The sequence below is a fragment of the Takifugu flavidus genome, chromosome 11 (assembly GCF_003711565.1).
Source record: "Takifugu flavidus isolate HTHZ2018 chromosome 11, ASM371156v2, whole genome shotgun sequence".
Classification (NCBI taxonomy): Eukaryota; Metazoa; Chordata; class Actinopteri; order Tetraodontiformes; family Tetraodontidae; genus Takifugu; species Takifugu flavidus.
In genome coordinates, this window is record NC_079530.1 from 9,189,599 (window position 1) to 9,214,495 (window position 24,897).

The following is a 24,897-nucleotide window of genomic DNA, read 5'->3' on the forward strand; positions in this document are numbered from 1 at the left end:
AGCCAGTAGTGGCTATTTGAAAGGCATGAAATAATAGTATAGATCCCATTAAATCTAAACATGTCGTTACTGTATGCAACCCTTTAGCTTAGAGATGTTGTGAACTTTTATTTCTGATTAGTTAAGCAACTAAACTGAGAAGCTGAATTAATTTATGTTAGCAATTTACACTGTTTATGCTCCATGGCTGTCAAATACTAAATAGACCAGAACACAGTATCCCTGCCTTTGCTAGGGAACATCCTCTAGTTAGCATCTCAGTCAGCATAGTAACACCAGCTACCAAGTTATCACAGTACCTGATGGTACCTGAAGTTGTTTTTGTAATTTAATGAAGCGCAAATGTGTCCATTTTTGAAGGACTTGGGGAATAATCCATTTTGCTAAATTCAAAACATCCTTATTTTTTAGTCTTTCAAATGCAGTAAGTGCAATAAAGTACATTTGGTACTGATCACAGTACTATCTTCAACATTTAGCAACTTTACAGAGAAAAAAAAAAGTCTTTCCAGTGGTGCCGATACAGGAAACGTATGGTGTGAAATGAAATTAGTGTTAACAGCGTAATTTATTTTAGGTTACCATTATGGGTGATGCAGTGAGCTATTGATGTATATCAAGTTGTGCATCATCGTGTGGGATTTGTAATACAAGTTAAAATTTAGGTGAAAAGGGAGAAATTTACACATTCAGTGACATTTAAGAACAGTGGGTTTGCTATCAGAACTGCATCTTAAGTGCTGTCAGGCCCCTTGTTTTCGTTTAGTTCTAAGGAGTTTTGTTCCAGAACACGTTCTCATCCAGGAACCACTCAGAAATACAGCTGATATGCAAGTTTTGAAGTTTAGGTTATTGAAATGTTTAAGTTTAGGTTATTGAAATGATCAAACAGGAGGTGAACGTTTGAAATGTCACCTTGAACTATTCAGATCGCTTTGAATTCGTGTGTAAATGGTTTTAAGAATGTTTTTAAATGACAAAGCAGCTTAGTTGAAAGTAACTGTCACATGATTTTCGCCACAAGGCCGTTACCGGGTCATTAAGAATGAACGAGACCCAGTTTTTATTCTATTTTTACCCAGACTGCACTGCTCCCGCGAGGGCGGGTGCACTGGTGATCCATCCGTGGCAGCAAAAACACTCACGATCCCGACTCTCTTAGATAGAACAGGCTAGCTTCCCGCTAACGCTAGCCTCCGTGCTAAACTCTCCCGGAAACGCCGGGCACTGACACCTTATCGCGGTTTTAGCTTCCATCAAGGACACAATCCAGTCTTTTCGGTGCCTTTCCGCGGTCAGCTGATGAAAATCATGTGACAGTTTGCTGTTCAATACCGCGATGTCCCATCATGCAACAGGGGTTTTCAGTCGCCGCCACGTTTCCGTCGCCATCCTGCCACCAATGAAATGAACACTCTCAAAACCCGATCACTTGGAATCCATCACTTTTGATTTTAAGCATGCTGGAACACGGATCAAAGTTCAAACACGTCACATGGTGCTGATCAATATCCAATCACTTCCTGTGAAAACAGCCGACACGTGAGGAACCGATCAATCATTCAGTGGACGATCAATGGTGGAGTGAGCAACAATCAAGAGCTGTGAGGAACATTCAATCCTTATGTACAGAGGCGCCATCGTGCCAGGAACATTCAGAAATGTTCTCCAAAGAGGAAAAGGTGGATTATTGATTATGGACTCTGTTTTTTTTAAGACACAAAAAGTTTTCCATGGAAACATAATCAGAAGAACAAGAAGATCAAACGGAAAAACGTCTCAATAATCAACAGAAATCAACATTTTGATGGTTACATTCAAGGGAACTCCGCCCCTTTTGATGAACCAATCCGGTCAGAGCACAGTGACGGACACAGGAAGTCTGAGACCCGACCTTCAGGCGTCGCACTCGCAACCTTTACGAGGGGGAGAGAGTGAGGGCGAGAGGCACTGACTGTCTATGTGTATCCTGGCGTGGCTTTTCAAATTAAAACTCCTCTAAGTGGAGGCAAAGTTGTCAATTTAAGATCTGAAATTTTGTTGTGAGTCTCTCACACGCACACACACACACACACGCGCACACACACACACACACACCCCATTAGGCGGTATCATATGGCTATATCCTGGATGGGCATGGCATGCGAGCCAGTGACAGACATGTTGCCATGGAAACAGACAGTGGCTGGGTGAGCACAGTGTGGGGAGGTGGTTCTGCAGGAGGAGGAGGGGTCAGGACTCCAGGCGGGGTCAGTCCAGCAGCGTGCCTTGCTCCTGGGCCCGGGTCAGGCTGTCCTTGCGGTGCAGGTGGTGCACACCCATCCTCTTTGGGCTCCTCTGGGGCCGCTGGAGGCCGAGGGTGGCGTCGAAGTCCAGGAGACGAGGCGAGATGAGGGGCAGCTCGTGAGGGAGCACATCTCTTTCCTCCTCCTCCTCCTCCTCCTTCACGTGGATTTCATCAGGGCTGGTTGCCAAAGCGACGGCCGCGTCCTCACGGTCGCCCTCGTCCTCCAGGTTCATCAGCAGCCGCTCGCCGCCTTCCTCGCCGCAGCCGAAGTGTCCCCGCCTGCTGGGCCTGGGCTCCACGTCCGTGTCGGTGTCCAGACTGGAGCCGCGGCTCGGCGTCCAGCTGCGCACCGACGAGCCCTCCTCGCCGTCCGAGTAGGCCGCTCTGTGGCAGTCGGAGGACGGAGCCACGCCCCCTGGCGCCAGCCGCCTCCTCTGCAGCTCCTGGGCCGTGCGGCTGCTGAAGGACGTGCGGTGAACCACTGAGCCGTCGCAGGACGGCGCCATCTTTTCCACGAACATTCTCTGCCAGTTGGCCAGGAGGTCCTCCTCGGAGCTGCCGGAGCTGGCCAGAACGCTGGGCGCCTGAGGGGGCGGAGTTAAGAGAGACATTTTAGGATCTGCGGCGCCACAATCCCAGAGGAGTCGGTGTGACCGTACCTGCGGCGGGCTGCTGAACGGGCTGGACTGGCTGGACAGTGGCTCACTGGCGGCGTCGCCTTGCGGTGGCGGCGTGCGCTTGTGGGAGGAGGGGGCGGGGCTTCCGGGGACATGGCGCTCGTCGTCGTTCTGGACGAGGCTCAGCGAGATCGCCTGCCGGGTGGCGTAGGTGCAGTTGGGCAGAGGCGAGTTTTTGGGGATCTTCACCTTGTCGTCAGAAGAGAACTCGATGACCTTGCGTCCTGGATACAGCGGGTTCGGGGGCGGCGGGGGAGGGTACGGATTCAGCTTCTCAAAGGCGGAGACCCCGCCCACTTCCTCCTCCAGGCTGCTGTGACTGCACAGCGAGCCGTTCTGCAGCTGCTCCGCCTCCTGGTGGATCTCGCGGCCGCCGCCCTCGGCGCCCGCCGAGCACGTCATGTCCACGTGCACGAACACGTCCTCGGCCAGCGGCCGGCCGCAGCTGCTGGACTGGGCCGAGTTCAGGACCAGTGGTTCTGGTTTCTCCAGGACGCGGGCGATGACGGAGGTCGGGACGACATCGGCTGGGGTCAGACTGAGGGTGTCGGGATCCTGGGCGCCGGGGGCGGAGCCTCGCTCTGGCAGGCTGCTCTTCATATGCTTGTTCAGCATATCCTGCAGCTCATAGGGCAGCTACACAGTCACAGGAAACCAGACGCTTTAAAACTACACTCGGAATCTAAACACACACCCACACACACACACACACACACACACACACACGTAGGAGTTTCTTACATCAGCAAACTTGTGGTTCCTGAAATGTGATTTGTTGCATTTGAGCAGCTGGACGGCGAGGTTACAGTCCTGTCTGTAGCGCTCCTGCACACACACAGAGCTTCATTAACCATAGCAACCACATGATCGACCCCGCCGACAGGGTCGGTCGGGCCGCAGCGCCAACAGACCACGGCGGGACTCACGTTGAGCTCCTCCAGGCGGTTGATGGTGTTCTTAGCATCCAGCAGCTTGTTGGTCAGGTCCACGATCTCCTGCTCCATCGTCTTTTTGTCTCGCTCGACCTTCCGTAACTGGACGAAGAAGAAACACGACGTGAGCGTCACGGGAGAGACAGACCATCGGTAGCCCCGGTTGATAGGAGGCGGAGCTTCATTCCAACCACGTGGGAATACAGATGTTGATACCGACACTGAGATCAATTAATTTAGCGTCTGCGAGCTGATCTGTCTGCGCGGCTGCAGTGTTCCCAGATCATTTGAACGCCACATCGGCTAGCAGCGTGTTACAGATGCATCATGGGACGTGGTGGTGGCAGCTGTACTGAGGAGATCAACGAGATCCCATCAGATTTTGTTTTAAGCCAAAAGCTGAAATGCTATCGCTTTGTTTAAAACAGAGCTGATAAATGGCAGCTTGGACCAGCGCAGCTAGCATGTAGCTAACGTTCTACAGCCCTTAGTTTGTTCCTCTGCTGCAGGTCAAGAACTCAAGTCATCTTAAACCTCTGAAGATTAGCTGGTAACAAATGATGAATCACGGTCAAACAACAAACCTCTGTTCCACTGCAACGTCTGAAGGTTTTAGTTTTTACCTAAACCATCTGTTAAGTCAAGGAAACAAACTTGTCTCGTAGCTCTCAGCTAATTTCTCTGCGTCGTGGGAAACTCGGGATCTCTACTTTAATCAAGCGCAGACACAAACATTAGCATCGCTAGCAGCAGCTCCAGTAACCTGAGCTTTATTTTACACCAAGTCCTCACAGTCAAACATGTATTTGAGGAATAAAAACAACCCACCGAGATCAGAACTGGGGTGATTCAATGGGCTGCCCATAGGGGGCGCTGACGGCCGGTTTAAAAAAGAAAACGTAAAGATGGTTTATAAATCCTAAAATATGCTTTCATTTCTGCCACAAACACTTGATTTGTGATTTTATTAATTTATTTAATAAATGTATTGAATTTGTCCTGCAGCAGCAATTAATCCAGTAAACAAGGAAAATTTGTGTGGAGGACTTGGTGTTGACACAGGAAATGGACAGCGGAGAGGATGATGAGGGTGGACAGATGAAGAGGAAGATGAACAAATGAATGAATGAATGAAACGCAACTGCATGAACCCATGTCTGACTGACGGCAGCCTGGTGAGGGGGTCATGATGAGGAGGATGAGTTGGTCCATCAAAGAGCAGCGTGAGAGAAGAAAAGAGAAGAAAAGATGAAGGATGAAAAGAGACACACTAACAGGAAGTCTGCTTTCCATTCAAACCTTCTAAATACATTCAGCTTTAAACCTCTGAAAACATTAATATGCACCATCTAGGTCTTAATCAGAACTTTTAGTGCCACACATTCATAATAATAAATAAATAAAAACTTGGGACATTTGGAAAGAAGAGCAAATATGTGATATTTCGAGAGGAAAGTTGGGTTTGGAGAATCCACAGAATGTCGATATCATATATACAGAACTATACTGTACTAACTATACTATCTAAAACACCCAGAAGAATGAAAGTCCAAATCCCAAACTTTATCTCCGAACACTGTAGAGAAATTTAAAATAATAGATACACTTGATCAACGGGACTGCCTGCGTGTGCTGCCCCCTTGTGGCAGAACTACTACACTGCTGCTACTGCGGGCTTGGCTGTAATACCATGACCGGCCTCTGGGAGGCAGCACTGCGCCATGATCCTAAACCCAGGATCAAATTTCTTCTGTCTGCGCGCATCTGGACGAATGGGGAGCCTGAATGGGTCTGAATGAGAATAAAGGCGCGGCCCCACAGGTATTATGGCCTCATCATTCGAGTGTCGGAGGCACCAGAGCTTGAACCGATCAAATAATGCGTCAAACCAAAGCAATGATGTCACACCACAGGCGGAGAACTTACCAGAGCATGAAGCTTCTCCTCCAGGTCCTGATTGGCTCGCTGAGAAGCTGTGTAGCTGTTCTGAAGTCTACAGAGAGGAAACAAAAATGTAAAAGGTTCCACTGCAGGGGCTGTCAAGTCAGCGTCAGCCTTTCAGTCTGCACGTAGGTTTTTCATTTAATTGCATCAGGCAACCTTTTATTTCTGTTTGTCTTCAAAAGGGAAACGGGAAGAGTGACAGCCACGGCCACAACCTCATGTTTATCAATCGAGGCTTTATTACAGCACATAGCATCGCAGGTCTTCACCTGCGGAACTTGTCCCTCATCTTGTCCAGGTCATCTCTGGTCCGGCTCAGCTCCGCTTCCATGTAATGACGGCTGCCGTCAAACTCCGCCTCCATGGCCTCCATCCTGTGGTTGGAGAGAGAGAGGCGGCGCTGCAGGTCCTCGTTCTGCTGCTGGAGGATTCTGGGAAAAAGGATAAAAGGTCAAAGGTCACAGGGGGCTGAACAACACGCCGGAATAATCCACTCCAAGTATGAGAAATACAGGACGTGAGGTGTATCACCTGATCTTGTCAGAGTCTGAGTACGCCTCCTAAAAAACAAAAAGCAACGACACATGATCCCATCAGATCGGATTTTAAACATTACATCATTGTCAGCTGCCCGACGCTGCCTGCAGGTCAATGTCCCGGGACCACATTAGCTCTGAATGCTACAGGGTTTCCACAGGCCGCATCAAATGACCACCGAACCGTCAAATCAATGACGGCAGCTTAAAGGCCAAAATAATCAAAGGGCGCGATTCATGATGGATCCATAAAATCATCGCACAGCTACGGTGAAGAGATGTTCAGGCAGGAGCTGAGGAGGTTCTCCAGGAAGCACAGGTGGAGATGTACCCAAACAGACCTGCGTTCCTCCAGGAACCTCCATCACAGCGGGGGGGGCGTGGAGGAGACCTACCTTCACGTTAGAGAGCACCGACTGATTAGAAAGAGGAAATGAGTGTTTATGTCTCTTCTGGACGTCCTTCTTCACTCCTTTCTCCCGTTTTCGTGGCGTCCTCTCTCTGCTGTTACTCCTTCGATGTCCCGCCCCCTCCAGCGGATGCAGGGCGTCGGGCCGCTGCACCGATGACACCCAGTCGTCCCAGCGGTGGCTACGTTCAGCCGGTGTCTCCTCACACTGCCACTCCCTGCTGGGCGAGCGGCGGTGTTGGGCGGCGGCGTCTCCTTGTCCTCTGACAGAAGGCGTCTTGCCGAGCTGGCTAAGGTGGGCGGGGCTCATGACCCGATAGGTGATTTCATCCAGGAAGTTGGAGAAACGGACCTTCTCCTTCAGAACGTGCATCCGCTGGTTGTATCTGGTCCCGCACGGGCTGGATGGATCAGAAGATCGGCGCGCCACGCCGCAGCGCTCAGACGGGCGCAGAGAGCGGATGGGTGGCTGGGGAGCATTTGACGCTTTCCCCCTTCCATCACCTAGCAACTCTACCGACTGTGACTTCCTGATGATGTCATAAGTGTGCTTCGATTCCAAAGAACCTGGCTGCTTCAGGATGCCCCTTGGAGCAGTGGGCGATGCAGCGACGGTGTGTGGCCACCTCGTTGAGCGATGGCCGGGCGAGGGCTTTTTGCCTGCTGCGGGGCTTTGAGAACTCATAGTTCTGGATCGGTGCGTCCTCTGGCTCTGGCTAGTGAAGCGACCCGATGGTGGGACACAGACCTCGAGGCTGGAGAGACTGGAAACTTCCAGCTCACTGTCAGAGCGTGGGAGTGTCGACGTTGGCCCCCCGCGCGGTAACCCGTAACTCTGAGGGCGTTTAGCGCTGATGGAGCGGCGCAGCAGGGTGGTTGGAGGCGTGTTTACGCTGTGTTGGTTTACCTGACTGAGGTCATGCTGCGGCGCAGGTGTGGGCAGAGCAACAGGCAGGTTGTGGCGCGTCTCGCGATGCTGTGGCGGAGCTTTGCGGTAGGGCTTCCTGGCAGGAGCTGCACTCGTCATTCTGGGCCCTCCTTCGTTCTTTGCTCAGTGACTTCCTGTCAGGAGAAAACGGCTGAGATGAAGCAGAGGACGGCGGCGCGTCCACCACCAAAAGCCAATCGCAAGACCAAAACCACAACTGGACTCAGCCGGTGCTGTTACGCTCGCTCACTCTGTGCAGATCAATGCTCGATCATCGCACATCAGCATCAAACACACACGCTTCGTAAATGGGTCATTACTGCATCTTTGTGGGGACCCCCAGCCAAGCTGTGGGGGAGAAACAACAATGGGCACATGCTCCTTTCTCAGTTCAATGATTTCTCCATTTTCTTTTATTTGGATCTTCATGAGGACAGAACAGCAAATATGGAGACATTCAAAGTTTCAAGCTAAAACTCCAAAAAAAGGTGAATAACAGTCCGTGTGTGTGTGTGTGTGTGTGTGTGTGTGTGTGTGTGTGTGTGTGTCTGCAGGCTAGTCATTGATCTGCAGTTTGTTTCCAGAACAGGAAACTCGGCTCAATAGATCCCAATGAGGCCAGTTAGCCTGTCGGCATAAAGCAGCTAATCTGACTGGCACAGTGCTAACACAGCTAACATGCTACTGGAACCCTCTGTCCTACTGATGACATCACTCTTTAGAAAATGAAATATATGCCTCAGAAGAAGGAGAAGCATTTCTATAGGCGTTTGTCTGGTCATATGACCTGAGGGGACCAACGACTAACTGCGGTTAACTATTCGAAAGCATTGATCATTAGTTAATGCTCTAAAAACTTAATTACCCATCAGCCTCAGCTGTTGTTACAGATCACAGAAAGTATAGATCACAGAGGGAGGTTCTCTATATTGCTCTTCAATGACCCACTGATCTATACATAAAATATGTACAGCACACAAAGTACTGGCTTAAAGGAAAATAAAATCCATCAATAAACAATTATCTTCCCTTCTCTTCCTGAACACCCGACAGTCCCGGTTAAGGGTGAAGCAGTTCAGAGTCGGCAGCCTCTGAATTTTACATTCAAAGTGCCCTGGGCGTCGAACCCAGCAGGCTCTGCTCTCTCAAACACGCGGTGCTTCTGCGGGACTACGCCGCGATGGCGTCATGCTCTGCTGCAGCAGCCTGTTCCTGTTCTCATCTTTAATGCTGTCCTCTCTGTCAAACTTCTACTTTCTCTTAAATGAATTTGTACCTGAAGCGCTGGTGTCTCCACACTGACTGAATCTGCAAAATCAACTGGACAACCTGGAAAGAAAAAACACAAAAAGGGGCATTACAGTTTAAAAAAGCCAACTGTGAAACCAGAGAAGACTTGATGAAAGCAGGCTGCTGTCACATGTCCAGGTTTCCACATAAACACTTTTCATTGGCAACATCTTTATAGAACCTTTTTAATACTTTGCGACTCAGCTCTAACGCTTACATGAAACTGAGCCACATTAGTTGATATGTTAGAGAACCAAAACGTATCTGTGACAGCATTAATATTAAACACATCATGGCAGTGACGTAGCATGGGAATAAGAGCGTAGAAACAAACCTCATCAATTCCATCATCACTCGTCCACACGTTCACACCAAGAAGCCGACAGTCACTACGACATGGAGGAATTATCTGGTGAAACATGAAACAGTAGAAGAAACATCACTCAGCTGGAAAATAACCTGAAGTCTTCATTAATATTCAAGCACAGAGGAGCAACGATAAACTATTCAAAAGAGACCAGACTGAAAGGAGCTTTGTGTGTGTGTGTGTGTGTGTGTGTGTGTGTGTGTGTGTGTGTGTGTGTGTGTGTGGATATGTCCCTACGTGAGTGAGTGAATGATTGAGAGAAAAGAACATGACTTGACTGATATTTGATTGTTCGAGTCAGCACTGATTGTGAGTAGTTCAGGAAGCGATAGAAGACATTTGGACATCAAAGTTAGTGAGATACAGGAAGTTAAAGGCATAAACACAGAGAAACACATTTTTAGACAGCAGGGGCCATCTGTGAACAGTAAGTAGAACAGAGAGTCTGTAAAACGGTGCTGCTGTACTCATCCTCACACATTTAGCCTTCCCGTTGCTCCGCTTCCTCCTTGTCTTCTACCTTTGAAGCCTCTGATAACACTGAAACATAAGACGATGGAAAAACATCAGTGAGCTGGCAAAACAGCATAGAGGGCGGGTACAGCAAACACTGAAGCAACGTTTAAGTTAAGCTGATGCCACATTTGAAAACATCCAACCCCGACAAGTAAATCTTAAAAGAAAAAAAACCCTCAACACTATTATACACTGACAAAGTTAAATTACATGCTAATTACTCAAGATTTATCACATTATAAAATAACCAGAGGCTCCAAATTCATCTCCTGGTTAATTTAGCATTCTGGTAGTTGACGTTTAATTTACTAGATCCACCATAAAGAGTCATCATATCTTCTGACATTTTCTAGGCCTCGGTGGCGCCACCTTGTGGCCGCCGTGAATGTTACAGCTTATGTGACCTCAGCTGCAGGCTGCACAAAGATCAGACTGGAAGTTCCAAGATTAAAACTGCAAATCTTCTCCGTCCCTGTGGAAGAATGAATGAACTAGGGTCCCCTGAGACTTCCAGATCCAGACAGAGGGGATGCTGGGTAATCAGCCAGACTTCATGGTGGTGGATAAGGACAGAAAAGGACAGCGGCGAGATGTGGCGAGTCCTGGTGACAACAACTTCAGGCAGACGAAACACGAGGAGCTGCAAAAGGAGCTACTAACTAAAGGAGGAGCAGAAGATTACATGGGGAGTGACAGATTCCACGGTGACATCTAAACTCCAATTTAGAGAGGCGCATCAAAACATTTTTCTGGGTATTTCTCGTATTATGACAACAACTGCATTGTGTGCGGAGGCGCCAGGAGAAGTGAGGAATCAGCTGACCAGACATCATTGGTGTGTGAACAACACGCTCACCTCCAGCTGAAGGTTAAGCCGGGGCAGCTGGTCTGCGAGGAGCAGGCACAATCTGTCAGTCTGCCTGATTATTCATTGAATAACTTATTAGCAACTGATATCATAACCTCCATTTATTCCTGATCAAGGTTGTACGGGACCTGAAAAATAACCTTGTTATCGCAGAACCATGACTAGGTTACCAACCTGTCACAGGACACACAGACCTCGTCTTGGTAATTAAATCTCTACTTAGCCTATATAGATACATATATATGATGCATAACCCCACCCAGATCTTAGGAAACAAATGACAATGCGATCACTGTTGTATGCCATGCACGTACGACAATATTAGATGCAAAGATTGTTAGCCATACAAACAGCGTGCTGTGCTCAACAGTGCCCTCTGCCGGGACCCAGCGGCATCACACCGCGACACAGGGACCACCTCTGCAAAGCACAGCTCCCTGTTCAAAATAAATTTCAACAATGGAACCTTTTGTCTTAAAAAAGGTGGAGCTGGATCCAATAATCCCTCAGTTTCAGATAAAAAGATCTTATGATTCGTCTCGGGTATATTGTCGCTCCTATTAAAGTGACTATAGGCAAAGGTTCCACTAGAAAGAAAAATGGGGGGCAGGTGGGTGGGGTGGGAAACAGGACATCCTTTGTCACAACACGAATGTAGTTGGTCTTCTAATGCAGCATTTGAAGTCTACAGCCACCAAAGGCACAGCTAAAGTCTGATGAAGCTTCACTTCCTGTCTGAATCAGTTGGCATTTTAAGTCAGACTGTTGCCTAGCAACAACGTAGTACAGCTCCAAAGGGCTGGTCTCCACGAGCGATAAACACCACATGAATGATGGAGATGCGGATGCTGCAAAAATCTCTCGCGCATCACACCGACTCATTAAAAAGGTGAAAAAAACGACGTGTCTGGACGAGAGACATAATTGGACAGAATCTGACAGACACGGGAACCACGTCCAACACCTGCGATGCCAACTGACACCTGAAGAACACACTGGACACACACAGTACACAATCTGAGAGTCAGGCAACCTTTGTGGACCCGTGTTTGAGAAAGCTCTCATCAATATCTGACCGTCCACCACTGGTGATGGATCAGACTGGTCTCATGTACCTGTTGCTGAGTGCAGGTGTATTCGGGGTGACACCACGGAGTTTCCTGATCAACAAACATTTAACAATTCAACACACACCAACCCATCAGTCCGAACTCGGGTGTTCCTGAGAAGCTTTTAAATCAAATCATTTCATTATTGTAAATTTAAACATGTTCCCAAATTGATTTGATTTGATTTCTAGACCCCCTCGTACCCAATTTTTGAAGGGAAAAGTTTGCATTTGACTGGGAATGAGGCCGTTTAAATGGACGCGTGCGCTCGCAAACGCACACGCGCGCACGCACACACAATGATCAGTGTGACGTTAGGACGCCTCTGCCCTCGGTTCTATCTGGCAGGCTGCAGGAGTCACAGCGGGGTTCTTTTGTCCGACACCGGGATAAAGTAGTGCCAAACGTCGCACCTACACCTCCTGCTACAGTCGGATGTGCCTCGGTAGGTCTGACAGTGGCCCGGTTCACCGTACCATCACCACCAACCGAACAACACCCTACTCTACCACGACCGAACCGCTGTTCCGTCGGGTCAGTTCTTACCTGTGAGTCCGATAAGTCCGGTTAGGCTCGGAGTCTCCCCAAACAAACAACAGATAAAGTTTATCAAAGCTCCGCTCTCTTTTCCTCGGCTCGGCCGCGGAGGAGGGAGGAGCCACGTACAGCGGCTGAGAACCGATCCCAAGTCGGGAAGGAGGGCCGTGGTCCGGTAGGGAAGCGGCGGTTCGGACAGCGTGCGGCCAGAATCCAAAAAGCCCGATTGCGACGCTTCAACTAACGGCTGAAAATCCAGTCAGCGTCCCTCGGATAAAGTTGGGCTACTGTCCTGCTTCGCTGTCGCCATCTTTACCCGCGGGGCATGATGGGTAATCCTGAGGAATCCCGATCCCCCCTTTCACAATTCTCTTACGTCCTGCGTGATGACGTCAAGCACACGGATTTCGTAGCATCAATTGAAGCCGCGTTAAATTATTCAGTTACTCTTAGCTTTAGTTACTCTGTACAGATTGCTTTGTCTTTTACATGAGAAAATAGAAAATGTGGTCAGTAAAGGTTAACATACTGCTGATAGTAGCCCTACTTGCACTATTGCATTGCAATCTCATTGAATGGATCCTCAATCAAAGAATAAAAAGTATTTTTTTTTAATCTTTGTGTATCATTGTGCAATCTATTTCCCAGAAGTTATTTATTCACGCATGTTCACAATACCTACGAATAAGAAACAACAACAAAAAAACGTAATTGATGGACCAGTAAGAACTGGGAACATGTATGTGAGAGCTACTCTTCCTCGTGTCTTTACAGCTTTTTTCACCTCAGTGTTGTTTTTCGGCATGTTGACATCTTTTTGACAACATTGGAGCATTAAAATATTTTCCCCCTCAGTTTTATCTGCAGGCAGATTCCCACATTTTATTTGCCCTGCTTCCTCGGTGTATTTACAGTTACACTGGTGGACACAGATTTACTGCATCGTCAGAATTACCACGATTCAGTGTGGAAGTGTGTCTGTCTTGTTTGCCCAGTCAGACATCTCACCTCACAGGGATGCACTCACAGCAGTTGTTGAGCAGATTAACGGCTCCCCATTGAACAGAAAGACGAAGACAATGTCCAGCTGTTCTACAACAATGCAGATCCCCTCCACTGACATGGCAGTTATGGGAGTAATGGGAGATATGGTCAGCATGCACTGGTTTGAGTTCTGACAGCTGCTGGTGTCTCTCTGATGTGCGTGAATGAGAGCGACAAATATTTCTGATCAGAGCTGATCAAATATTTCACAGATTTAAAATGTAGCCTTTCTCTTCATCAATAAATCATAGATTTTTACTGATTTGACAACAGAAAAAAAACAGAATAAATGTCCAATGCAAGTCATTGATAATTTTCAAATTTATTGTTCTGAAATGAGAATTTAAAGTTCAATATTAGTTGTTCAAATGTTGGCCAAGTAAGTGAAACATTTCGGTGTTAAATTGACATCAGACAGTGAAACTGTGATTGAACAGAAGGAGTCCCTGAAAGAAAAAAAAGAAAAAGCATTCATGATGGAAGCAACAAGAAGTGAGGAAAGAAGGGTCTTAAAGAAATGAGGATGTAGGGAAGGACATGAAAAAACAAAGGAAGTAATAATAGAAATATGTGGACATGGGAGAAGGGGGGAGTTCAGCTGCTGTAGTGAGGGAGGGGTCAAGGCTGCCCCTTCTACTGAATAAACAGAGGGTGATTGTGAGGCAGGTGGTCCGACTCAGCTGCTCCGCAGGTTCAACCCTCATCGACCCTTCAACACCCCCGACTCCCCTGCCCACCGCCTGCGTGCTGCACGCCGCCGCTCACATTTAGGCTCTAAATGGTGTCACTGACAGATTCTGTTACAACTGAAGAGCCTCAAACTGAAAGTGAAGGACGGTGGGTCCGCCAGCCATCAAACCTTGTTTTAAGAATGCTGAAGAATTACAATCTATATTATTTTAACTGGGCAAAAGTCAAGAAAACACTGGTGTCTGATGGAGGGCATTTCAAAGGGAGGTGAGGAAGAGGGAAAATTCAAGTTGTGGTACCAGTGCCACCAGTTCCAGCTCTGGGCTGACTGAAGTTTATGAACAGGAAAAATAAGAGAAAAAGTCATCAATGTGACACCCGACTGGGGTGTGAAGGACAGTTTTTGGACAATTGGGTACGGGCAGTTACCAAAATGAAGACTACCAACACAACTGGGTTTTATGGAGATTACTAAAACCAGAATTGCATGTGAAAATGATGAAAGCGACAGTGACACTGTTGATGGGTGCGGTTGACACCAGATCAGAATTTAATTAAACACCACAAACAACAGGAGACCTAGTTGCTCCACCTCCACTGTACTGTGTGTGTTGTGTACGTGTGTGTGTGTGTGTGTGTGTGTGTGTGTGTGTGTGTGTGTGTGTGTGTGTGTGTGAAATGTCCAGAGGGATTTTGAATGCAGCAGCAGAGGAAGAAGAGGCTGCCAGATGAAGGTAAGATCTGTTCGTTATGCACTTTAATTGTTTATTGTTGTACTTTTGGGTAACTTCAGTTTTGGGAAAGATACTGATTTTTTTGCATCTTGGTGCTGTAATGTTCATCAGTATTTATCAGATGACTCCACTACCTTTCAATGCGGCGGTAAAACAACCTCACCTGCTACAATGTGCTTTGCGTTACTATGACAGCGCGGCAAATGTGAGCTGTGATGCTGCCATCGGTGAGATCCGCAGCAGAATAATGACACGTGTTCTGCTTTAACGGCTGACCTTTCAGAGGTTAATCAGTGTGTTGGTGATAATTTAGCTAAAGCATCACTCTATACTTCATTCCAAAGCATCTTGGAATGAAATAGAGTGATGTCACCCACCACTATTAGTCTTTCAATATCCTCAAAATAAAAACGGTTGATCAGAGGGTCTTTGTTCTGTCAGTTTGACTTTTGATGTCCACTATTTCTGCCCAATAAATGAAAGTTGTGTCTAAAATCACGTTCTCTATAAATGGGTAGTTAATTTTAGCATGTCCAGAAATGATAAGTTTTACTGTTCTTGGGAGATCAAATGAAAATCAATCATAACACTGATAATTAGATGTCATTTACCTGCATGCATGCTAACTAGCCTACTGTTAACTCAAAAACACAGCCTCTTCTTGTTGCCATGGCAGCTAGTTTTGAATTTGAAAGAATCCAGACAGTAACAGCTCAAACACCTAAGACGGTCTTACTGTAGATCATTCGACTGACATCTGTAGTATGTGCTATTCCAAGGCAGTAGTGGGCGGGGCTTATAAAACAATAACATTTGAGTAGGGCTTTAATGTTGAATTGTTCCAGATTACATCTAAGAGAAAATATACTTAGTTACTCTCTGCTGCGGGTTCAGGAAGCAAGCAGAGGATCTGCTGCATTACTCAAGAATGTGTGTCTGTATGCATGTGTACACATTGAAGCATTAAATTGGCCACCTGTTGCTATCCATTCTCTAACACACACCACGCGCTCGCGCGCACACACACACACCTCATTCTTTTCTTTGTCAGGCACACTGAAAAAAAAGATGTGTGTGTGTTTTCTTCACTCACATTCCAAAGCACACACATGCACGCAGAGTTATCTAGGCATGTCGGTTCCTGTCTTTGCAGAGGTTGTGTTTGTCACTCTGCTCATTATTCCTACTGCCTGCCAGTCGAGCGTGTGGGTACAGAAACCAATAAGTCTGTCGCTACAGCAACACACACTAAAGAAGTACAAGAACAGCAGGAAAGTGACAAGTTGAAGACATGTGAGGAGGAGACCCAGCAGGTAGGTACAGGACTTCAGAAATTTATGGGTTGGATTAGAAGCATAAATCTCCCAGCATGCTCTGCAGTAGATATGGGCAGAGAGCCACTGTCAGTTTGGGATTGACACACTGGTTATCAAAGAGTGATGCCATTTTTGCTTTCTGCTGAGAGTTGAGATGAAGGGATGAAGTGTTATTGTAAGAGTGTGATGTCACTATGCCTATGAGGCATGTTGGTCAAATAACATCATCAGACGTTTGCCAATGCATTTGTCAGAATGTTGGGATTTACTTCTGGCAACCACATTTGATGAGGTAATCAGAGGGAAAATCCGCCCCGTTGCTGCCGAGCTTCCCTTCCCGTCCTCGAAGATGATGTTTCCTTTCTTCAAACTGATTATAACAAAAACAAAACATCCACGAACGTCTTTGTGAATTTCTCTTTCAGAACGACATGCGTTCAGTACGTACAGCCGCCAGCCTCCTGCTGCTCTTCTGCTACATCACTGTGATCCTTGTGGCACCGCTGTGCACGGGCCAAGGTAAAGCCCCCTTATCACTTTTGCAGAGAGCCCAAAAATGTCTGCTTTAAGTCAGAGTCAGGTGGGTGTCATATATAATAATGAGGTTCTAGTTTCTTTTAGTGACTTACGAGGGATACAGGTACTGCTTCTGAACGAGCTGATAACTATACTTTGCATTCACGTTGTCATGGAAACCAAGGCTATTCCCTGCGAGATGATTAAAACATCAATAATCATACAATTTGTAGCTTGCTTGTACCTCTTGTAACAGAAGGGAGGAGCCTGGCTTGTGGACACAAAAAGAAATCCTCCTTAGTTGCTAAAGAGGGCACTTACGCATCATTGCGACATCATTTCTCTCAGAGATAATTTCTCTTACAAATAAATAAAATAAATACAAATAAAACCTTCCTGGTGATGCCTTTGCAGCCTGTCAGACCTGTCAGACTCAGGTGTCTGTGGTGTTCGGTGCTCCATCCTGCGGCTGTTTAAGCTCATGTTGGAATTGCCATATAAAAGAATCCACGCCAAATACCAGCTGACACTTGATCCACTTCAGACCCACACCGAGGGTCAGAGGTCATGGCCGGCGGTCGGTCAGTACGTGGGCAAAATATTCTTGTGACAGCCTGTATATAATGAGCCTCCTGCCCAGATCTAATCTTCAGTAATGGGAAGTGAAGCTGACCTGATTAGCGCTAGCGTGCTACCTCTGCAGGGGAACTCATCCACATGTTCTTGCTCTTCACAGGAGGCGCATGCAGCTGTAATGACACCAACAGTCGCTGTGACGATTCAGGAGTTTGCAGGTGAGATTGGGGTGTTGGACCGTAGCAGAACCGATCGAACTCACCTGAGCTCTACTGAACGTGCAAAGATCGCATGTCCGATGTGCATTTACAGGTGTGACCCCGGATGGGAGGGTGAGCAGTGCGAACGCTGCGTCCCAAAGCCCGGCTGTCGCCATGGCTCCTGTCAACAGCCCTGGCAATGCAACTGTGAGACAGGCTGGGGGGGGCGCTTCTGTGACAAAGGTACAAAAAACAGTAATTAAACTAGTTGTGACAGAGTAAAAGTTCTCTGTCGTGGTTTTTAAAAATAAAGATTAAATAGAGAAGCTAGGTGATATGAGTGTGATGATGCATTTACTGTGTTTGCTGCTTCAGACCTGTCCATGTGCTCAGAGAAGCAGCCTTGTCGTCATGGTGCCACCTGTGTGATAGAGGACAATGGTGAATATGCCTGCATGTGTCCTGAAGGTTTCTATGGCAGGAACTGTGAGCTGAGGGCGGGACCTTGTCACCAGAGGAGGTGTGTCCTCCCTGTCCTTCCATCAATGTCAGACGTTTTATTTTGGTGTTGTTTATGCTCCTCTTGGTTTGTTTTCAGGTCTCCGTGTAAAAATGGCGGGCTGTGCGAGGATGCCAATGGGTTTGCTGAGGAGCTGACGTGTCACTGCCTGGCTGGTTTTACAGGACGCCGCTGTGAGAACGATGTGGATGATTGCCTGATGAGGCCGTGTGCTAATGGAGCCACCTGCCTGGATGGTGTGAACCGTTTCTCTTGCGTCTGTCCAGCTGGTTTCAGTGGACGTTTCTGCACCATCAACCAGGATGACTGCATCAGCCAGCCTTGCCTCAATGGCGGCCGCTGCATTGACCTTGTTGGGAGCTTCCACTGTATATGCCAACCTGGTTATACTGGAGCCACCTGTGAGACTTTGCTCAGGGCCACACAAGGCCAGGAGGGAAATACATTCAGAAGTCACAAGACCACTGAAAATAAAAACGAGGACAGGGGCACTGGCAACAGCAGTAACCATGGTGACAGGCTGCTGGTGTCAGTAAGTGAGCGTGGTGGTGGGCTGTCGGAGGTTCAGCTGGTCATACTGTTGATTCTAGCCACGATTACACTGGGTGCGGTGGCGCTAACATCTGCCCTCATACTGCATGGGCGGTGCCAGCACCATGACCGCGCGCCCTGCTGCACGTTGACGTCAATGTCATCACATAAGCAGCAGCCGAAGACCAAACGTCAGGGGCGCTCAGACGAGCAGGAGTGTCGGATTAGCTTCCTGAATGTGGCAGAAGCAGAGAGGAAAAAAACAGACCAGCAAGACATTTCCCACCTTGCACCAACCCAGATGTCTGAAAGCTCCAGGAAGGGTTGTGAGACGCAGAACTGCTGGAATGATGTATAATTGCTTGTTTAATGTGACAAAAATTGTTTTGAATTTTATTTTGTTAAATGTTGCACAGTTTTAAATACTAAACCTGAGATATTGTTCAGAACATTTTAATTTTCTTTATAAATTAACTTTATGCTAAAAATTCCAGTATAAACAGTTAAGTCTCCCTCTGCTGGTGCTTATAGTAACTACATTTAATAATATTACCACTTCAACAATAGGGCTAAGAAAACACTAAATTAGCATTTTGAAAGCTGTTTTTAGGTTTCGGACTGTAAAAAAGAAAAATTAAAATATGGTTAGGTCATGAACAAAGAATCCACTTGTCAGACTAACAGATCAATTGAAAGCATTTTTAGCATTTTTGCCATTTTGTGAACAAGTGCGTCTATAAATATCAAACATCATTCCCTGATGAATGAGTCAGAGCCGTTCTCGATATAAAATTTTATTACTGCGACGTTTCAGCAAATATCCATCACAAACGTCTGAGTGTAAACATTAAAGAAAACTTTAATGCGTTCAAAATTACAAACTAACCTCCTGTAAGCTAGGCCCTACATAGTCTCACACCTGATACATCAAACACTGCATGTTAAAAATACCACATACTATGTTATTTAGAGTAGTCTTACCCACAATCCTCTGCACAGACAGAAATGGGGCAAAGTTCAAGGATGTGTTTTATGATGAAAACAGACTGCAGTACACATTCGGTAAAGGTGGATGCACAAAAAGGATGAAGAAAGAGTTTGAGTTTTGCAGTGTCGAATGAATACAACATAAATCGAACTGGAAATGAGCATCTCCGGAAGGTAGGAGAGGGTCACAGCTCAGTCTCAGCCAGTAAGCTCTCACCTACATCTGATGTCAGTAAGACCACCTGGGTGCTGAAGTCTGTGGGGTCAAAGAGTGATAAGGTATATTTAAAGGGATCGCAGCCATTTCTTCCCACCCTGTCTAGCATTAAACAAGTTATTGATCAGCAGCTGACCACCACATAATTTCAGGCAAAAATGTGTCAGTGGAGCTCATGCAAGGGCCTTGTGTACTTACTTAACCAATTTGAAAATAAGTTTGTTACGGTAACATCAAAAACCGTAACAGAAAGAGAACAGAGAGAACGTGCTCAAACAAAAAAAACACACAAACCACGCAACAATCACACTATCCCAGGTCACAGATGTTGCAACTACCAGACCAGCACAACCAGAATGTCCCATTTAAACCAGGAGATAATAGGAATGTACCAGCAGAGCTTATATGCTGATGAAAATTGCCAGAAAATTGAGATTTGAAGAGAGAAGAAGGGGGAGATTCAACCCTTACTGCTGTGGGGGAGGAGCCAGGTGGGGGCCTGCATGCTTCTGATTGGCTGGTATTTAAATCTGACTGGCAGAACTGCCCTGTTGGAGGTGGGGTCAGACCGCAGGGGCGGGGCATCTCTGTCGTCCTCCTCGCCTTCAGAGAGCAGGTCACAGATCTGCTGCTGCAGCTCCGGGCTAATGGAGTTCTCAGCCAGAACCAGAACACGCAGACTGGTGGGGTAGTTCTCAACCATGTCCAGGAACACCTGCACAGGAACAGTCAGAACATCTGTCACCCTGTGCCAATGACCCCACAACAGCAGTTGAAAAACTGATCCAGAATCAGCGTGAAAGGCGCACGCTCCCCTGCTGGACAGTGTAATGATAGGTCCACCTGTGCAGATTGATTGGTCAGACCAGTTCCTTCCAGATCCAGAACTTCCAGTGTTCTGCTAGACGCAACAGCCACCGCCAGCATCCCTGCAATCTGATCACCTGCAGAGGGAGCAAGAAGGTTTAAGCCGGAAAAATGACCAGAACAGTCTAGCGAACAGTAGTGGCTGAAAGCAGGTACCCAGCGGGTTATAGTCCAGATTGAGCACCCGGAGCTGAGAGCTGTGAGCGACGGCGATGGCCAGTCGAGCCCAGCCTTTGGAACTGATTCCTGGGTTGGCACTCAGTGTGAGCTCCCTCAGACCTGCGACACAGATGATGTAACACAGGACAGCAGAGTCTCCTGATTAGTGATGGGATGTCTGATGTAATGAGTCTAGGGAGATGGTCTGGTTCCACTTGATCATGTGACAGTGGACTGAGACCACAAGTTCTTTGTGCTGCTGGTTCAGAACTTAGTCCTAAGGGGAAACTAAAACAAGACCTTGTTAAAAGAATAAATCCACACATGAAAACCAGTGTAGTACCAGTAGCTGGCTGCTGAAGAGACTGAGTGCTGGTTTGGTTCTAGGGTGTTTCTAAGGTCACCACAGTGTCAGACATTATTCATTCATCACTATAAACAGATGGATTTAAATGATCAGAAAACAAAAAGAAACGTAAGTAATTTAAGAAAAATAAACGTCATCGTTACCGGACTTTGCTCCATCAGGTGGCAGCATCCCACAAATGAGACCCAGTGCCTCGTCTCCAAGCATGCAGTCTCCCAGGTCAAGGCAGACCAGTGTTGGGTGGGTGGACAGCGCCGGGTTCAGGGTTACCAGGCCAGCATCCAACAGTGGGCTGCCATGGAGACTGTAGAAGAGACACGAACAGAAGCTCAACATCCAAACAGTTTGTGAGGTTTAGTGCGTAATTTATTAACTACTGATAACACTTACAAGAGGGTCTGCAGGGACCGGTTCGTCTTCAGGGCATCAGCCAGGTGTCGAGTGCGGCTGATGCTGGAGACGACCCCCAGGTTCAGGTTGAGCTGGGCGAGTGAGCGCGACTCAGCAACACCACGGCAAACGTGTCCAAAGTCACGATCGGAGAGCTGGCAGCCACGAACGGACAGCAGCCGGACGCTGTCCTCCTTCAGGCTTTCGCAGATGTCCTGGACCTCAGCTGCCGACAGCAGCTCCCCTGTGATCTGGATGGAAGCCGGAAGCATCCTGGGAGGACTGGAACACCTGAACTAGCACAAAGAGGAAACATATCAGATGCTACAGCTGCCATCTTGGTCTGATAGTGGCTCAGGTATCAAACTGCTGCAGAATCGACCCTTTTAACCTTGCGTGCAAGCCAACATTTTTCATAAATCTGTTAACAATTAAAGACCGAAATGCCAATTTACTAATGCAAAGGAGACGCGACAGATGTATACTGCAGCCAGCCATCGGGGGCTTCAGTTTGGAGGCTGCCTCTGCTGATCGTGAAAAGAGAAAACTATAATGAAACTGCTCAGAAATCATCAGATGTTTTGATTATTGACAGGTAAAATATCTTCCAACATAAGGTAAAAATGGGAAATTTAGCAGTAACTTAACCATATGAGACAATGGATTTGATCATCATTCAACAATTACTACAAACAACGAGTTAATATTTTCAAAACACAGCAGACGTGATAACACGTGTATTATCAACGATTACAGGCTGATCCACATCAACTGTGGCGTAATAAGATCAATGTCATCAATTAACCTGATATATTATTGATCAGCTGAAGAGCAGTGGATCGGGACTTTCACGCGCTGATGTCATCATTAGCTGGTTCTATAACTGCGCAAAAGGCCACGCGCAGCTTCTGACGCGCTGGAAGGGGCTCCAGAGATGATCGATCTGTGTATCAATTGATTAGGATTAATCAGCAGCGGAGTCAGGAGGCGGAGGTGTCCTGCAGCGGGGCAGGGGTCTTTCTGTCGTCCAGTGGAGCTTCGCGGGTGTCGGTGTGTTTCTGCAGGTGAGCGTTACTATGAGAACCAGGGAGAAAGAGACGGATTAGAAAGACATCTCACTCTCATGTGTTTGCCGACAACGAATCGGGAGTGGATCGCCTTCAAAAAGGGGGGGAGACAAGAATAATGTTGATTTGAGCGAAATACATTTTAGGAAAACAGCTTAAAAGAAAAAAAAGACAATGATTGATCATCTATGAATTGATTACAATTTGACACATTATAATAGCCAAACAAAACAATGACACCTTTACAGTGACTCCATCTGTGACATAGACAATCTTTACAGTTGTGACGTAACACGGCACAAACCCTCCTACCGATTATCCTTTCGATACCGCTACCGGTTTCTGTAATTAAACGTTTAATTTCATGATAATTCAGCACTAAAAAAAACCTGATCCCCACTTTCTTCTTTTTGTTTTATCCTTAATCTTTTTGAGAAACCCAATACCCCATTGACAAAGCATTGCTGAACTGGTGTTTATTTCGCACAAAAGATCAGCAGGATAAAAGGATATTCAGTCGTCGGGAGTCATTGGTGTTGCTGTATGACATTTGACTGTTTTAGAGCTGAAACTGCGTCGCCTGCTGATCACTCGGTGCTCCAGCAGCTGAAGCGCTGACGTTTGCGTCGGACAGCATGACGTAATACGCAACACGGAAGTGTTTTGTTCGACGACCAGCTGTACTAGCAGCGGCTAACAGTGGCGAGCAGACACACAGGTAAGAACTATCATCACTTCTTTACCCCCCTCACCCCCTCGCTAGGAATAATAGCATTAAAAAATAAGAATGTCGATGGTGGCGGTGATGACGACAGCAAACATTGCAGAAGTAAGCGTCAACAGCCGCTCCTGATCATCATCTTGTGTAGTCAACTGCGCGAATCTTGTAGCTTCGAAGCATCAATAGTGAGTCGGAGTTGCAGCAGGTGGAGAAACCTACGTCTCCTGGGTTACTACTCCATCATTCTTTGCACTGTCTCTCAGTGGATGGAGGTGATGGGTCCTGAACGAGTGATGCAAAACTCGGAGGGTGATTTGGGAGAAGAGGAGCGTCCAGCTGACGGAGCACAGCTGCCAGTATGGAATGGAGGAGAGGAGGGAGAAGAGGGGATAGACATGGAGCTGGATGGAGAGGAAGAGGAGGAGGGCGAGGAGCAAAGTGGAGGATATTATTACCAACCTCTGAACCAGGAGCCAGGGGAGGATGGGGACGATAGGGGGGAGCTGCAAGATGTGCAGAGCAGGATACAGGTGAGTTCTGTTGAGTTATACTCCAGTTAGGGCGTGTGACTTTGTTCTTAGCGGCAGTGTGACCTGCAGGTGATGGGGCTCCACCTTCCTGAAGCCCCACCTCCAGACAGCGATGAGGAAGAAGAAGATGCTGAGGTGGCAGCAGCACAGCGGAGCCGGGCTTCCATCCCCATGGATGCAGGTGAGGCATGTCCTGCTCTAGTTTTCATCCTGACACCGCCCACTTCCAGCCTCCTGACACCATTTCCTGTGTCCCTGTAGACCACGTGGAGCTAGTGAAGAGGACAATGGCAGCTGTGGCATTGCCATCTCTCAGTGTGCCATCATGGGCCAAGGAGATCTCAGATGACCAGTGGGAGGACGTGGTCCAGAAGGCACTGCAGAGCCGCCAGAGTGCTGCTGCCCTGCAACTGATTCGCAGGAACAACATTACTGGACCTGGACACCAACAGGACCACTGACAGGTGGCCAAATGTATGTGTCACCAGTCGAAAACCGCCTCTTTTGTGACATGAAGTGGAACAGTGGGAATCTAACCCAGACCCTTTTTGTTAATTAAAACAGCCAATCTAAAAACATAATTGCTCAGTTTCACTCTAAAAAAAAAATAAAATCACTAATTACATCCAGATTTTAAACCAGACCATATTAGCAACCAAATTTCGCTTCAGTGCCTGTTTGCTGTCATACAAGAACCAGGTTCTGACTCTGGAACAAGACTGAGCTGTCATCAAGGACACACATGAAGCTGAACCACCTTTCCAGTTTTTCTACCATGCTTCTTTTTTGTCGGTTCTCTACCCCTGTAAATAATTTGTTGTTAAAATGTTCTGATGTAACGAAGGTTTGCCATTATCTGATAAAGCTGATTTTCCTAAAGGAACACAGTCTGAGATGTTCATTAGCTCATATCAACATTAAATAAATAAAGCTTACTCAACGTACTAGTATTATTTTCCAATTTAGAAAAGGGGAAATTATATGATTTTAAATCCTCTGGTGTCTTTCTTCACAACTCACCAGGTCAGATAACCAGTCTTCCTTCCTGGACTTTCAGTGTTAAGG

General features: G+C 47.1%; 4 protein-coding genes across 7 annotated transcripts; 2 read left to right on the forward strand and 2 right to left on the reverse strand.

The window, feature by feature from the left end:
- Window positions 1-1,428: 1,428 nt before the first annotated feature.
- Window positions 1,429-12,741, reverse strand: tjap1 (tight junction associated protein 1 (peripheral)). Its single transcript, XM_057047203.1, has 12 exons — window positions 12,410-12,741; window positions 9,848-9,910; window positions 9,338-9,412; window positions 8,990-9,042; window positions 7,693-7,847; window positions 6,372-6,400; window positions 6,110-6,271; window positions 5,823-5,889; window positions 3,891-3,998; window positions 3,706-3,789; window positions 2,947-3,600; window positions 1,429-2,871 (listed from the first exon to the last, which is right to left on the reverse strand). Exons 5-12 carry the CDS (start codon window positions 7,810-7,812, stop codon window positions 2,251-2,253), a joined length of 1,845 nt encoding a protein of 614 aa, XP_056903183.1. The 5' UTR covers window positions 7,813-7,847; window positions 8,990-9,042; window positions 9,338-9,412; window positions 9,848-9,910; window positions 12,410-12,741; the 3' UTR covers window positions 1,429-2,250.
- A 3,193-nt stretch (window positions 12,742-15,934) lies between these two features.
- Window positions 15,935-18,962, forward strand: dlk2 (delta-like 2 homolog (Drosophila)). 2 transcript variants are annotated; one of them, XM_057047876.1, is made up of 6 exons: window positions 15,935-16,181; window positions 16,610-16,703; window positions 17,437-17,494; window positions 17,589-17,719; window positions 17,852-17,996; window positions 18,075-18,962. In XM_057047876.1, the coding sequence occupies exons 1-6, from the start codon at window positions 15,978-15,980 to the stop codon at window positions 18,883-18,885; spliced, it is 1,443 nt and encodes a 480-aa protein (XP_056903856.1). In that variant the 5' UTR covers window positions 15,935-15,977; the 3' UTR covers window positions 18,886-18,962. The 2 variants fall into 2 exon arrangements, with proteins under 2 accessions (XP_056903856.1, XP_056903857.1); XM_057047877.1 differs by having other exon boundaries at window positions 16,048-16,185.
- A 343-nt stretch (window positions 18,963-19,305) lies between these two features.
- lrrc73 (leucine rich repeat containing 73) lies at window positions 19,306-22,459 on the reverse strand. 3 transcript variants are annotated; one of them, XM_057047878.1, is made up of 7 exons: window positions 22,320-22,459; window positions 21,515-21,810; window positions 21,268-21,428; window positions 20,755-20,877; window positions 20,575-20,675; window positions 20,203-20,446; window positions 19,306-19,770 (listed from the first exon to the last, which is right to left on the reverse strand). In XM_057047878.1, exons 2-7 carry the CDS (start codon window positions 21,784-21,786, stop codon window positions 19,700-19,702), a joined length of 972 nt encoding a protein of 323 aa, XP_056903858.1. In that variant the 5' UTR covers window positions 21,787-21,810; window positions 22,320-22,459; the 3' UTR covers window positions 19,306-19,699. The 3 variants fall into 3 exon arrangements, with proteins under 3 accessions (XP_056903858.1, XP_056903859.1, XP_056903860.1); XM_057047879.1 differs by having other exon boundaries at window positions 21,515-21,805; window positions 22,320-22,458; XM_057047880.1 differs by having other exon boundaries at window positions 19,306-20,446.
- mea1 (male-enhanced antigen 1) lies at window positions 22,409-24,772 on the forward strand. The gene is made up of 5 exons (XM_057047881.1): window positions 22,409-22,578; window positions 23,145-23,299; window positions 23,566-23,832; window positions 23,902-24,013; window positions 24,094-24,772. Exons 3-5 carry the CDS (start codon window positions 23,569-23,571, stop codon window positions 24,291-24,293), a joined length of 576 nt encoding a protein of 191 aa, XP_056903861.1. The 5' UTR covers window positions 22,409-22,578; window positions 23,145-23,299; window positions 23,566-23,568; the 3' UTR covers window positions 24,294-24,772.
- Window positions 24,773-24,897: the final 125 nt, after the last annotated feature.

Excerpts from the sequence above, each read along its gene's own strand:
- tjap1 (XM_057047203.1), bottom strand. The coding sequence starts at position 7,812 with ATGACGAGTGCAGCTCCTGCCAGGAAGCCCTACCGCAAAGCTCCGCCA. Across the intron at positions 3,999-5,822 it reads AGGAGAAGCTTCATGCTCTG|TTACGGAAGGTCGAGCGAGA; the intron begins GTAAGTTCTCCG and ends TTCTTCGTCCAG. Across the intron at positions 3,601-3,705 it reads GGAACCACAAGTTTGCTGAT|CTGCCCTATGAGCTGCAGGA; the intron begins GTAAGAAACTCC and ends GTGACTGTGTAG.
- dlk2 (XM_057047876.1), top strand. The coding sequence starts at position 15,978 with ATGCACGCAGAGTTATCTAGGCATGTCGGTTCCTGTCTTTGCAGAGGT. Across the intron at positions 16,182-16,609 it reads GTGAGGAGGAGACCCAGCAG|AACGACATGCGTTCAGTACG; the intron begins GTAGGTACAGGA and ends TTTCTCTTTCAG. Across the intron at positions 16,704-17,436 it reads ACCGCTGTGCACGGGCCAAG|GAGGCGCATGCAGCTGTAAT; the intron begins GTAAAGCCCCCT and ends TGCTCTTCACAG.
- lrrc73 (XM_057047878.1), bottom strand. The coding sequence starts at position 21,786 with ATGCTTCCGGCTTCCATCCAGATCACAGGGGAGCTGCTGTCGGCAGCT. Across the intron at positions 21,429-21,514 it reads CGGTCCCTGCAGACCCTCTT|TCTCCATGGCAGCCCACTGT; the intron begins GTAAGTGTTATC and ends TCTCTTCTACAG. Across the intron at positions 20,676-20,754 it reads TCTGGACTATAACCCGCTGG|GTGATCAGATTGCAGGGATG; the intron begins GTACCTGCTTTC and ends CTCCCTCTGCAG.
- mea1 (XM_057047881.1), top strand. The coding sequence starts at position 23,569 with ATGGAGGTGATGGGTCCTGAACGAGTGATGCAAAACTCGGAGGGTGAT. Across the intron at positions 23,833-23,901 it reads ATGTGCAGAGCAGGATACAG|GTGATGGGGCTCCACCTTCC; the intron begins GTGAGTTCTGTT and ends TGTGACCTGCAG. Across the intron at positions 24,014-24,093 it reads TTCCATCCCCATGGATGCAG|ACCACGTGGAGCTAGTGAAG; the intron begins GTGAGGCATGTC and ends GTGTCCCTGTAG.